Genomic DNA, 13,404 nt, shown 5'->3' with positions numbered 1-13,404 from the left:
CACTAATTGTGATTGGAGGTTTTTTTTTTCCCTGAAAGGTGCTAAGACATTGTGAGTGCTTCATATCTGTTTACTGTATAAATATTGAAGTGTTACTATATTATCAACTGCATAATTGTCTATTCAGAAACCATGTTTATTTTAAATGATTAATTTTAAAGAAATGGAGAAATTTGATCCATTGGAAAAGCAGGCCCCAAATTTGGGTTCACATATTTTAGTGTTATTTCTGTTTTTGTTTTTTTTTTAGGGGCACCAAGGGCTGTGGGCCCATTTGCTCCTGCATCCACAGCCAGTGTCAGCTCTCTCCTAAGACTGCCTTCTTTTTTATTTATTTATTTATTTTGGCTGCGTTGGGTCTTTGTTGCTGCGTGCAGGCTTTCTCTAGTTGCGGTGAGGGGGGCTACTCTTCCTTGTGGTGTGCAGGCTTTTCATTGTGGTGGCTTCTCTTGTTGCAGAGCATGGGCTCTAGGTGCGTGAGCTTCAGTAGTTGCAGCATGCAGGCTCAGTAGTTGTGGTGCGTGGGCTCTAGGGCATGTGGGCTTCAGTAGTTGTGGCATGTGGGCTCAGCAGTTGTGGCTCGCGGGCTCTAGAGAACAGGGTCAGTAGTTGTGGCGCACGGATTTAATTGCTCCGCGGCATGTGGGATCTTCCCAGACCAGGGATCGAACCCATGTCCCCTGCATTGATTGGCAGGCAGGTTCTTAACCACTGCTCCACCAGGGAAGTCCTAGTGTTATTTCTTTGTATACATTCCACTTGCTTTTAGAATGTTTTAGACTAAATATTATTTCATGAGAACACGGTTTTTCAAGGTTTGGCCAATTATGGATTGTGGATTTGGGGGAGAGTGCTGAGGTGAACAGAATGGTAGTAAGTAATTTGAATGAGAATAATAGATGCTGACTCAAGGTAGGGGATGATAAATTACAAAATATTATGGAATTAACCTATATTTTGAAAAGGAAAAGTCTATAAATTTGACCTATTTAAATTTTATACTATTTGTGATAATACTGGGATAGCAGGAAATAGTTCCTAGTTCCACTGTTTCCCTTAAATTTATGAGAATGATCCATTCCATTTTGACAATTCTCACATTCTCTTATCAAAGAAGCTAATTACATCAACCATGGGTTTGGAAAGATTGACTAATTTTTACAGTCCAAAAGTATAGTTGGACTGTACTGTACAGGTGGATTCTTAACCACTGCATCACCAGGGAAGTCCATTATCTTCTTTTTTGTTTCTACTATTTCTTACTCATAGTGGGTTATTTCCTTTCATGTTCAGTGGTTTCTAAATTTGAATTTGTGTTTTTCAAAGCTTTAACTCTTGGAACTCTTGGAGGCCTGAGTTTAAAGTGTATTTTTTCAGAGAGGATTTATATCTGCTTCTGCTAAGCATTTATGTCTACCTCTGGTACTATGAACCCAAATCACTTTATTCTACATTTTTGGCTCTGAGGGGCACAGAGATTCTGTTAACTTTGGCCTCAAACCCTTGTGAGGACAGAATTGTGGGTAGGAATTCTTAGAGCAGTGGGATTTATTTCTGTCATTCTAATCTGTTTAGAGCTAAAACCTTACTTTCCCTCTCTGCAACAGATTTTTGTAACAAGTTTTTAATTTTTATTTATTTATTTTTTTACTGAGGCTGTTGTTCTTTGGGGGTTTTAATTTTTGATCTATCCTCTCAGCTTGCTTGAGCTTCAGACTTTGTCTCCTGCTCCCCTCCCAGTCCCACCTTGGTTAAAGCCCAGGTACTAATCTATCAGGGATTGGTAGATTTCCTTGAACAAATTCTTCTTCCAGTGCTCAATGCCTGGATTCATACTTTCTGTCCCTCATTCCCTTCCCCAGGCTCTGAGGAATTCCATTTTCCTTTTCATCTCTATATTTAAAATACTGTTTAGTTTTTCAAATTTTTAAGGTGTGCTATTCCAGGAAGGGTTTTTCTAACATTAAGTCCAAACTTTTGTGAAAACTTGAAGGAAATCAAATTAGTAGTAAGAAAGTTGGTTGAAAGACATAGAATGAGAGTGAGAAGAATTAGATTATTTCAAGGGATATTTTTTAGGGAGTGAAAAACATTAACTTTTTATGCCACACATTGAAACATTGTTTTAAGGAGCTGCATAAGTTTCTACAGTTTAATTTTCCTTCCGTATAGTGCTATATATATATTTATAAATTATTTTATTTCCATGTTTATTAGTGTCTATACATATCATACCCAGAAAATTATAAATCAAGTGCATTTCAGTTATGCCTTTTTGGCAATAAATTCAGATCACGTTGATAGATCTTCAGTGGTCCTCAAGCCTCCTTAACAATGCATTTATAAACCATTTTATACTGGGTTAAATATACAATAATATTTTATTAATTAAAAACATTTTTACATTATATATTATTTTATAGTGATATTTCGTTTTTGTATTGAGATGAAAATCCCATACTGGAGATTACTTTTAGTACAAGAGGACAAAGTTGCCATGATGACAGTGTTCAGTTTAACACACAGAGACATGTGCACATACTAAGGACCTGGTAGACATTTTAAAATTCTTGAGAGGAAAAAAAAATTTTTTAATGTATAGCTAATAAAGCTTCCTCTTTGAAATCTTCCTTGATCTTCCTTAAGGCAGAAACCAATCTCTCCCTGCAATACTCACATATTCTTGTCTTCTATGTTATGTTCCTACCTTCTTCTACCTTTTACCCTCAAAATAATTCTTAAATGTCTACACTTTTGAGGTACTTTTCTTAGGCATTGGTGATACCATGATGAAAAAAATAGGTGTCTACATTTCCACTAAACTTACAGTTTATTAAAGGGAATAGACAATCACATATAACATTATAATGTAGTACTATAAATGCTATGATGAGGAAGATTACCAACATAACAAGGTCAAATGGCTACACAGAAGCAGAGGTGTTTCACACATTCAAGCATTCGGGTTTTGTTTCTAGGATCTCTTCTTTATTTCACACTACCTTTCTGTCCGAGTGCTAAGATTACAGAGAATATGTATGAATACATAAAATGACAGAATTTTTTAACCTAAGCATTCCTAATGCAACTGTGCTTCTTTTTCCTTCTTTTTTTTTTTTTCCAGACAGAAAAAGGGAGTGCACTTCATGAAGCAGCTTTGTTTGGAAAGGTAGATGTTGTACGAATTCTGTTAGAAACAGGTAACTATCATGATTCTCCGTGGAACTTATCTTGATTCTCCATGGGGCTTATCTTGCCAAAAACTATTTGTATTTCAGGAGTAGACAAAGGAAAATGTCACTTTTTTTTTTTTCTTGACAATCACCCTTATTTCTTACCTTCACTCTAAATTGCAGGTACGTATTCATACCATGTAGAATTGAGCCTCAATGTTTAGGGAAAAAAACTGATAACAATGTGTACCTTCCTTTACTCAGTAGATACTTTAATAAAAAGCTTTTAGAAATTATAATTTTAAACACTTAAATCACATTAAAATAGAAACTACCAAAAAGAAAAGGAAATGTCTGCCTTCTATAGGAGGATGGAACTGATCCCCATGAAGTTAAGACAATTGCTTGGTTTATTAAAGAACGTACTACTTTCCCTAGGTTTTTACATTGTGAATAATGGTAAACAGAAATTAGAGTTCCCTGTCCTTCAGGTAAATTCTTCTTCTAGTTACTTCATCAACTGAGTAGCTACTGTTTGTAAGCTGCAGTGATTTAAAGGGAACCTTTTAGAGGGAAAGCTTTGAAGGAACAACAGAGTAGGCTTATTTGCCTCCATATGTATATTGTGACTGAAATGAAATTGGAACTGAGGTCAGATTTTTTTAAGATCAAAAGGCATGGATAATGGAGAGGGTGTGGAAAAAAGGGAACCCTTTTGCACTGTTGGGGGGAATGTAAATTGATACAGCCACTATGGAGAACAGCATGGAGGTTCCTTAAAAAACTAAAAATAGAATTACCATATGACCCAGCAATCCCACACCTGGGCATATACCCAGAGAAAACCATAATTCAAAAAGACACATGCGAGAGAGGGGGAAGATGGCAGAAGAGTAAGACGCGGAGATCACGTTCCTCCCCACAGATACATAAGAAATACATCTACACGTGGAACAACTCCTACAGAACACCTGCTGAATGCTGGCAGAAGACCTCAGACCTCCCAAAAGGCAAGAAACTCCCCACGTAACTGGGTAGGGCAAAAGAAAAAAGAATAAACAGAGACAGAAGGATAGGGACGGGACCTGCACCAGTGGGAGGGAGCTGTGAAGGAGAAAAGGTTTCCACACACTAGGAAGCCCCTTTGCGGGTGGAGACTGCGGGTGGCGGAGGGCGGAAGCTTTGGAGCCGCAGAGGAGAGCGCAGCAACAGGGGTGCGGAGGGCAAAGCGGAGAGATTCCCGCACAGAAGATCGGTGCTGACCGGCACTCACCAGCCTGAGAGGCTTGTCTGCTTAACCGCCAGGGCGGGCTGGGCTGGCAGCTGAGGCTCGGGCTTCGGTCGGAGCGCAGGGAGAGGACTGGGGTTGGCAGCCTGAACACAGCCTGCAGGGGGTTAGTGCACCACGGCTAGCCAGGAGGGAGTCCGGGGAAAAGTCTGGACCTGCCGAAGAAGCAAGAGATTTTTCTTCCCTCTTTGTTTCCTGGTGCGTGAGGAGAGGGGATTAAGAGCGCTGCTTAAAGGAGCTTCAGAGACGGGCACGAGCCACGGCTAAGAGCACGGACCCCAGAGACGCGCATGAGATGCTAAGGCTGCTGCTGCCACCACCAAGAAGCCTGTGTGTGAGCACAGGTCACTATCCACACCCCCCTTCCGGGGAGCCTGTGCAGCCTGCCACTGCCAGGGTCCCATGATCCAGGGAGAACTTCCCCAGGAGAACACACGGCGCGCCTCAGGCTGGTGCAACGTCACGCTGGCCTTTGCTGCCACAGGCTCGCCCCACACTCCGTACCCCTCCGTCCCCCAGGCCTGAGTGAGTCAGAGCCCCCAAATCAGCGGCTCCTTTAACCCCATCCTGTCTGAGCGAAGAACAGACGCCCTCTGGTGACCTACACGCAGAGGCAGGGCCAAATCCAAAGCTGAGCCCCAGGAGCTGTGCGAACAAAGAAGAGAAAAGGAAATCTCTCCCAGCAGCCTCAGGAGCAGCGGATTAAATCTCCACAATCAAGTTGATGTACCCTGCATCTGTGAAATACCTGAATAGACAACGAATCATCCCAAACTGAGGAGGTGGACTTTGAGAGCAAGATTTATGATTTTTTCCCCTTTTCCTCTTTTTGTGAGAGTGTATGTGTATGCTACTGTGTGAGATTTTGTCTGTATAGCTTTGCTGACACCATTTGTCCTAGTGTTCTATCTGTCTTTCTTTTTTTTTTTACTTAAAAAAATTTTTTTATGAATAATTATTTTATATTTTAATAACTTTATTTTATTTTATCTTATTTTATTTCCTTTTATCCTCTTTCTTTCTTTCTACTTTTTCTCCCTTTTATTCTGAGCCGTGTGGATGAAAGGCTCTTGGTGCTGCAGCCAGGAGTCAGTGCTGTGCCTCTGAGGTGGGAGAGCCAACTTCAGGACACTGGTCCACAAGAGACCTTCCAGCTCAACGTAATATCAAGTGGCGAAAATCTCCGAGATATCTCCATCTCGACACCAACACCCAGCTTCACTCGACGACCAGCAAGCTACAGTGCTGGACACCCTATGCCAAAAAACTAGAAAGACAGGAACACAACCCCACCCATCAGCAGAGAGGCTGCCTAAAATCATAAGTCCACAGACACCCCAAAACACACCACCAGACATGGACCTGCCCACCAGAAAGACAAGATCCAGCCTCACCCACCAGAACACAGGCACTAGTCCCCTCCACCAGGAAATCTACACAACCCACTGAAACAACTTTAGCCACTGGGGACAAACACCAAAAACAACGGGAGCTACAAACCTGCAGCCTGCAAAAAGGAGACCCCAAGCAGAGTAAGATAAGCAAAATGAGAAGGCAGAGAAAAACACAGAAGATGAAGAAGCAAGATAAAAACCCACCAGACCTAACAAATGAAGAGGAAATAGGCAGTCTACCTGAAAAAGAGTTCAGAATAATGATAGTAAAGATGATCCAAAATCTTGGAAACAGAATAGAGAAAATGCAAGAAACATTTAACAAAGACCTAGAAGAACTAAAGATGAAACAAGCAACGATGAACAACACAATAAATGAAATTAAAAATACTCTAGAAGGGATCAATAGCAGAATAACTGAGGCAGAAGAACGAATAAGTGACCTGGAAGATAAAATAGTGGAAATAACTACTGCAGAGCAGAATAAAGAAAAAAGAATGAAAAGAACCGAGGACAATCTCAGAGACCTCTGGGACAACATTAAACGCACCAACATACGAATTATAGGGGTTCCAGAAGAAGAAGAGAAAAAGAAAGGGACTGAGAAAATATTTGAAGAGATTATAGTTGAAAACTTCCCTAATATGGGAAAGGAAATAGTTAATCAAGCCCAGGAAGCACAGAGAGTCCCATACAGGGTAAATCCAAGGAGAAACGCACCAAGACACATATTAATCAAACTGTCAAAAATTAAATACAAAGAAAACATATTAAAAGCAGCAAGGGAAAAACAACAAATAACACACAAGGGAATCCCCATAAGGATAACAGCTGATCTTTCAGCAGAAACTCTGCAAGCCAGAAGGGACTGACAGGACATATTTAAAGTGATGAAGGAGAAAAACCTACAACCAAGATTACTCTACCCAGCAAGGATCTCATTCAGATTTGATGGAGAAATTAAAACCTTTACAGACAAGCAAAAGCTGAGAGAGTTCAGCACCACCAAACCAGCTTTACAACAAATGCTAAAGAGTCTTCTCTAGGCAAGAAACACAAGAGAAGGAAAAGACTTACAATAACAAACCGAAAACAAGTAAGAAAATGGGAATAGGAGCATACATATCGATAATTAACTTCAATGTAAATGGATTAAATGCTCCCACCAAAAGACACAGACTGGCTGAATGGATACAAAACCAAGACCCATATCTATGCTGTCTACAAGAGACCCACTTCAGACATAGAGACACATACAGACTGAAAGTGAGGGGATGGAAAAAGATATTCTGTGCAAATGGAAACCAAAATAAAGCTGGAGTAGCAATTCTCATATCAGACAAAATAGACTTTAAAATCAAGACTATTAGAAGAGACTAAGAAGGACACTATATAATGATCAAGGGATTGATCCAAGAAGATATAACAATTGTAAATATTTATGCACCCAACATAGGAGCACCTCAATACATAAGACAAATACTAACAACCAAAATAGGGGAAATTGACAGTAACACATTCATAGTAGGGGACTTTAACACTCCACTTTCACCAATGGACAGATCATCCAAAATGAAAATAAATAAGGAAACACAAGCTTTAAATGATACATTAAACAAGATGGATTTAATTGATATTTATAGGACATTCCATCCAAAAACAACAGAATACACATTTTTCTCAAGTGCTCATGGAACATTCTCCAGGATAGATCATATCGTGGGTCACAAATCAAGCCTTGGCAAATTTAAGAAAATTGAAGTTGTATCAAGTATCTTTTCCGCCCACAACACTATGAGACTAGATATCAATTACAGGAAAAGATCTGTAAAAAATAGAAAGACATGGAGGCTAAACAATACACTACTTATTAACGAAGTGCACTGAAGAAATCACAGAGGAAATCAAAAAATACCTAGAAACAAATGACAATGGAGACACGATGACCCAAAACCTATGGGATGCAGCAGAAGCAGTTCTAAGAGGGAAGTTTATAGCAATACAATCATACCTTAAGAAACAGGGAACATCTAGAATAAACAACCTAACCTTGCACCTAAAGCAATTAGAGAAAGAAGACCAAAAAACCCCCAAAGTTAGCAGAAGGAGGAAACCATAAAGATCAGACCAGAAATAAATGAAAAAGAAATGAAGGAATCGATAGCAAAGATCAATAAAACTAAAAGCTGGTTCTTTGAGAAGATAAACAAAATTGATAAACCATTAGCCAGACTCATCAAGAAAAAAAGGGAGAAGACTCAAATCAATAGAATTAGAAGTGAAAAAGGAGAAGTAACAACTGACACTGCAGAAATACAAATGATCTTGAGAGATTACTACAAGCAACTCTATGCCAATAAAATGGACAATCTGGAAGAAATGGACAAATTCTAAAAAATGCACAACCTGCTAAGCCTGAATCAGGAAGAAATAGAAAATATGAACAGACCAATCACAAGCACTGAAATTGAAACTGTGATTAAAAATCTTCCAACAAACAAAAGCCCAGGACCAGGTAGCTTTTCAGGTGAATTCTATCAAACATTTAGAGAAGAGCTAACACCTATCGTTCTCAAACTCTTTCAAAATATAGCAGAGGGAGGAACACTCCTGAACTCATTCTACGAGGCCACCATCACCCTGATACCAAAACTAGACAAGGATGTCACAAAGAATGAAAACTACAGGCCAATATCACCGATGAACATACATGCAAAAACCTCAAGGAAATACTAGCAAACAGAATCCAACAGCACATTAAAAGGATCATACACTATGATCAAGTGGGTTTATTCCAGGAATGCAAGGATTCTTCAATATACGCAAATCAATCAATGTGATACACCATATTAACAAACTGAAGGAGAAAAACCATATGATCATCTCAATAGATGCAGAGAAAGCTTTTGACAAAATTCAACACCCATTTATGATAAAAACCCTGCAGAAAGTAGGCATAGAGGGAACTTTCCTCAACATAATAAAGACCATATATGACAAACCCACAGCCAACATCATCCTCAATGGTTCAAAACTGAAAGTATTTCCACTAAGGTCAGGAACAAGACAAGGTTGCCCACTCTCACCACTCTTATTCAACATAGTTTTGGAAGTTTTAGCCACAGCAATCTGAGAAGAAAAGGAAATAAAAGGAATCCAAATCGGAAAAGAAGAAGTAAAGCTGTCACTGTTTAGAGATAACATGATACTATACATAGAGAATCCTAAAGATGCTACCAGAAAACTACTAGAGCTCATCAATGAATTTGGTAAAGTAGCAGGATACAAAATTAATGCACAGAAATCTCTGGCATTCCTTTGCACTAATGATGAAGAATCTGAAAGTGAAATCAAGAAAACACTCCCATTTACCATTGCAACAAAAAGAATAAAATATCTAGTTGTAAAACTACCTAAGGATACAAAAGACCTGTATGCAGAAAATTATGAGACACTGATGAAAGAAAGACGATACAAATAGATGGAGAGATATACCATGTTCTTGGATTGGAAGAATCAACATTGTGAAAATGACTCTACTACCCAAAGCAATCTACAGATTCAATGCAATCCCTATGAAACTACCACTGATATTTTTCAAAGAACTAGAACAAAAAATTTCACAATTTGTATGGAAACACAAAAGACCCCGAATAGCCAAAGCAATCTTGAGAACAAAAAACGAAGCTGGAGGAATCAGGCTCCCTGACTTCAGACTATACTACAAAGCTACAGTAATCAAGACAGTATGGTACTGGCACAAAAACAGAAATATAGATCAATGGAACAGGTTAGAAAGCCCAGAGATAAACCCACACACACATGGTCACCTTATCTTCGATAAAGGAGGCAGGAATGTACATTGTAGAAAGGACAGCCTCTTCAATAAGTGGTGCTGAGAAAACTGGACAGGTAAATGTAAAAGTATGAGATTAGAACACTCTCTAGCACCATATACAAAAATAAGCTCAAAATGGATTAAATACCTAAATGTAAGGCCAGAAACTATCAAACTCTTAGAGGAAAACATAGGCAGAACACTCTATGACATAAATCACAGCAAGGTCCTTTTTGACCCACCTCCTAGAGAAATGGAAATAAAAACAAAAATAAGCAAATGGGGCCTAATGAAACTTCAAAGCTTTTGCACAGCAAAGGAAACCATAAACAAGACCAAATGACAACCCTCAGAATGAGAGAAAATAATTGCAAATGAAGCAACTGACAAAGGATTAATCTCCAAAATTTACAAGCAGCTCTTGCAGCTCAATAACAAAAAAACAAACAACCCAATCCAAAAATGGGCAGAAGACCTAAATAGACATTTCTCCAAAGAAGATACACAGACTGCCAACAAACACATGAAAGAATGCTCAACATCATTAATCATTAGAGAAGTGCAAATCAAAACTACAGTGAGATATCATCTCACACTGGTCATAATGGCCATCAGCAAAAAATCTAGAAACAATAAATGCTGGAGAGGGTGTGGAGAAAAGGGAACACTCTTGCACTGCTTGTGGGAATGTGAGTTGGTACAGCCAATGGAGAACAGTGTGGAGGTTCCTTAAAAAACTACAAATAGAACTACCATATGACCAAGCAATCCCACTACTGGGCATATACCTTGAGAAAACCATTTCAGAAAGAGTCATGTACCGAAATGTTCATTGCAGCTCTATTTACAATAGCCAGGAGATGGAAACAACCTAAGTGTCCATCATCGGATGACTGGATAAAGAAGATGTGGCACATATATACAATGGAATATTACTCAGCCATAAAAAGAAAAGAAATTGAATTATTTGTAGTGAGGTGGATGGACCTAGAGTCTGTCATGCAGAGTGAAGTAAGTCAGAAAGAGAAAGACAAATACCGTATGCTAACACATATATATGGAATCTAAAAAAAAGAAAATGTCATGAAGAACCTAAGGGTAAGACAGGAATAAAGACACAGACCCACTAGAGAATGGACTTGAGGATATGGGGAGGGGGAAGGGTAAGCTGTGACAGGGTGAGAGAGTGGCACGGACATATATACACTACCAAACGTAAAATAGATAGCTAGTGGGAAGCAGCCACATAGCACAGGGAAATCAGCTTGGTGCTTTGTGACCACCTAGAGGGGTGGGATAGGGAGGGTGGGCAGGAAGGATACCCCAGAGGGAAGAGATATGGGAACATATGTATACGTATAACTGATTCACTTTGTTATAAAGCGGAAACTAACACACTATTGTAAAGCAATTATACTCTAATAAAGATGTAAAAAAAAAAAAATAGACACATGAACCCCAATGTTCATTGTTGCGCTATTTACAATAGCCAGGTCATGGAAGCAACCTAAATGCCTATTGACAGACAAATGGATAAAGATGTGGTACATATATATACAATGGAATATTACTCAGCCATAAAAAGGAACGAAATTGGGTCATTTGTAGAGACGTGGATGAATCTAGAGACTGCCATACAGAGTGAAGTAAGTCAGAAAGAGAAAATCAAATATCGTATATTAACGCATATATGTGGAACCTAGAAAAATGGTACAGATAAACCAGTTTGCACGGTAGAAATAGAGACACAGATATAGAGAACAAACGTATGGACACCAAGGAGGGGAAGTGGTGGGGAGTGGGTGTGGTGGTGGTGTGATGAATTGGGAGATTGGGATTGACATATATACATTAATATGTATAAAATAGATAACTAATAAGAGCCTGCTGTATACAAAAATAAATAAAATAAAATTCAAATAATAAGGCATGGATACAAATTTATGCTTGTAAACAACTGACATGAGTCTTTTGTGTTTAAAACTATATTTAGTGTGTTTATTTTCCTCAGTAAAAATGTTAAATGAAAAGTATTGGCAGACTATTGCATTGTGATTGTTCTTACGTGAAGTTAAAATTTCATGTATATGTAACTTTGATATGTAACACAATGATATAATAAATGAGGCAACCAATTAAATTTGTGCTGGTAACACATTTCCATAAAAATTTAAGCAAATACTAATAATTTTATTATAATGAACTAACTGTTGAGGCTAGATCCTGAAACCTGGCTTTGTTTGTGCTTAGATATTTGGGAAGTTTATAAACTTTTTGCTGTTTGCTACATTATACTCTTCACAATAAAAACTCTTTACAATAAACATTTGAGGATTAAAATAATTCCAAAGGTATTTCATTTACAAACTTGAAGAAGTTTGCTCACCAGGTATTTGATGAGTGTTGCTGACATTGAATATAATCTTGCATAAATAAATATTAAATATTTGACTTTGTATTTGGACAATAATTCAAAATAATCCTGTTTTTTCAACTTTTGTGAATACTAAAGTATTCTAAGACTGTTCTTATACTACTTACATGGTACATTATTTTTATTTTTACCATATTATACAGAATATATAAATCATATGACCATTATACTTCAGGAATTTAAATTCTAAATCAGTAACATTTTTCAGCTTGATAGTCTACCATTAGTTAACTAGCTGTAACCTCAATTAGCTATAATCTGAAAAAACAATATTAATGAATGGATCAGTGCCCTTTAAGAGTTAATTCATTATCAAGAATGTTCCTAAACTTTGGCATCAGTGGTCTCCCACCTTCTTTCTTACTAAAATCGTGTGTGTGTGTGTGTGTGTGTGTGTGTGTGTGTGTGTGTGTGTGTGTCTTTAAAAAAATCACCTTAAGTGCTTGGTCTGTATACTTTTGAAATTAGAGCAGTTATGTATTGACTGTATCTTCTAATGATACCCCACTTGTGTACATCTAGTGGGTTTTTCTTTTTCTTTCAGGAATTGATGCCAACATAAAAGATAGCTTAGGTAGAACTGTCTTAGACATTCTGAAAGAACATCCATCTCAGAAATCTCTCCAGATTGCAAGTCTCTTACAAGGTAAAGAGTATTGAATGATGGATGAGTTTGCGTTACAGTTAAGATTAAATTAAAACTGTCCTAGTTTTCTCTTGGGTTTTAACATTTACTTTTGAATGAACTTATTATTTGCTTTTTTTTCTGGTATACTTTTAAGCTCAATAATAATTACTACCTTTTAATGTTTTATTTCGGTTTTTCAACTGCTCAGTAATTTTTTAAAAGCTAAATTTTTTTTACTTATGTGATATTAAAAAGCGTTTTTAATTAAACACATGTAATAAATATGTAGTTATGAACTTGAAGGTATTAGGACTGTAAAGTGATGATGCTGAGGTATTATCTTACACTTGAAAAGTGCTTTAAGAGTTTTCAGGGATTTTCTGTTATTTTGTCTGTTTTCTATAACTGTGAGGTAGATAAGTCAGATATCGTTATTCTTTTTTCACGTGAGGGAAACTGAAGCTCCAGGAGGCTAAGTGACTTGCTCAAACTTATATATCCTATTCTAAGTGGTAGAACTGGTGTGTAAATGCTGGGTTAACAACAACAAAATTGTACTTAGTTGAAAGAATACAGATTATTTCCTACCAAATCCAGTAGTACAAGATAATTCAGTCTTGCCAGCCTTTGGTTTTGATAAAGGTCATTT

General features: G+C 37.8%; 1 protein-coding gene across 7 annotated transcripts in view; it reads left to right on the top strand.

Annotated features, from left to right (window-relative positions):
• Nucleotides 1-13,404, top strand: part of ANKS1B (ankyrin repeat and sterile alpha motif domain containing 1B) — a 1,184,309-nt gene that overhangs the window by 196,762 nt on the left and 974,143 nt on the right. For 6 of the 7 annotated variants that reach the window (XM_029204271.1, XM_029204270.1, XM_029204269.1 and 3 more), the window contains exons 5-6: nt 3,125-3,200; nt 12,672-12,773. The exons of the other annotated variant lie outside the window; for it this stretch is intronic. In XM_029204271.1, the coding sequence (XP_029060104.1) occupies nt 3,125-3,200; nt 12,672-12,773 (178 nt within the window). The remainder of the gene's footprint in view (nt 1-3,124; nt 3,201-12,671; nt 12,774-13,404) is intronic. 7 annotated transcript variants of the gene reach the window in all.

This window comes from Monodon monoceros, unplaced genomic scaffold (genome assembly GCF_005190385.1).
Source record: "Monodon monoceros isolate NGI ecotype Baffin Bay Population unplaced genomic scaffold, NGI_Narwhal_1 Super_Scaffold_6, whole genome shotgun sequence".
NCBI classification, from domain to species: Eukaryota; Metazoa; Chordata; class Mammalia; order Artiodactyla; family Monodontidae; genus Monodon; species Monodon monoceros.
Note: the sequence above shows the minus strand (reverse complement) of the source record. Positions and strands in the feature narration are given on the sequence as shown.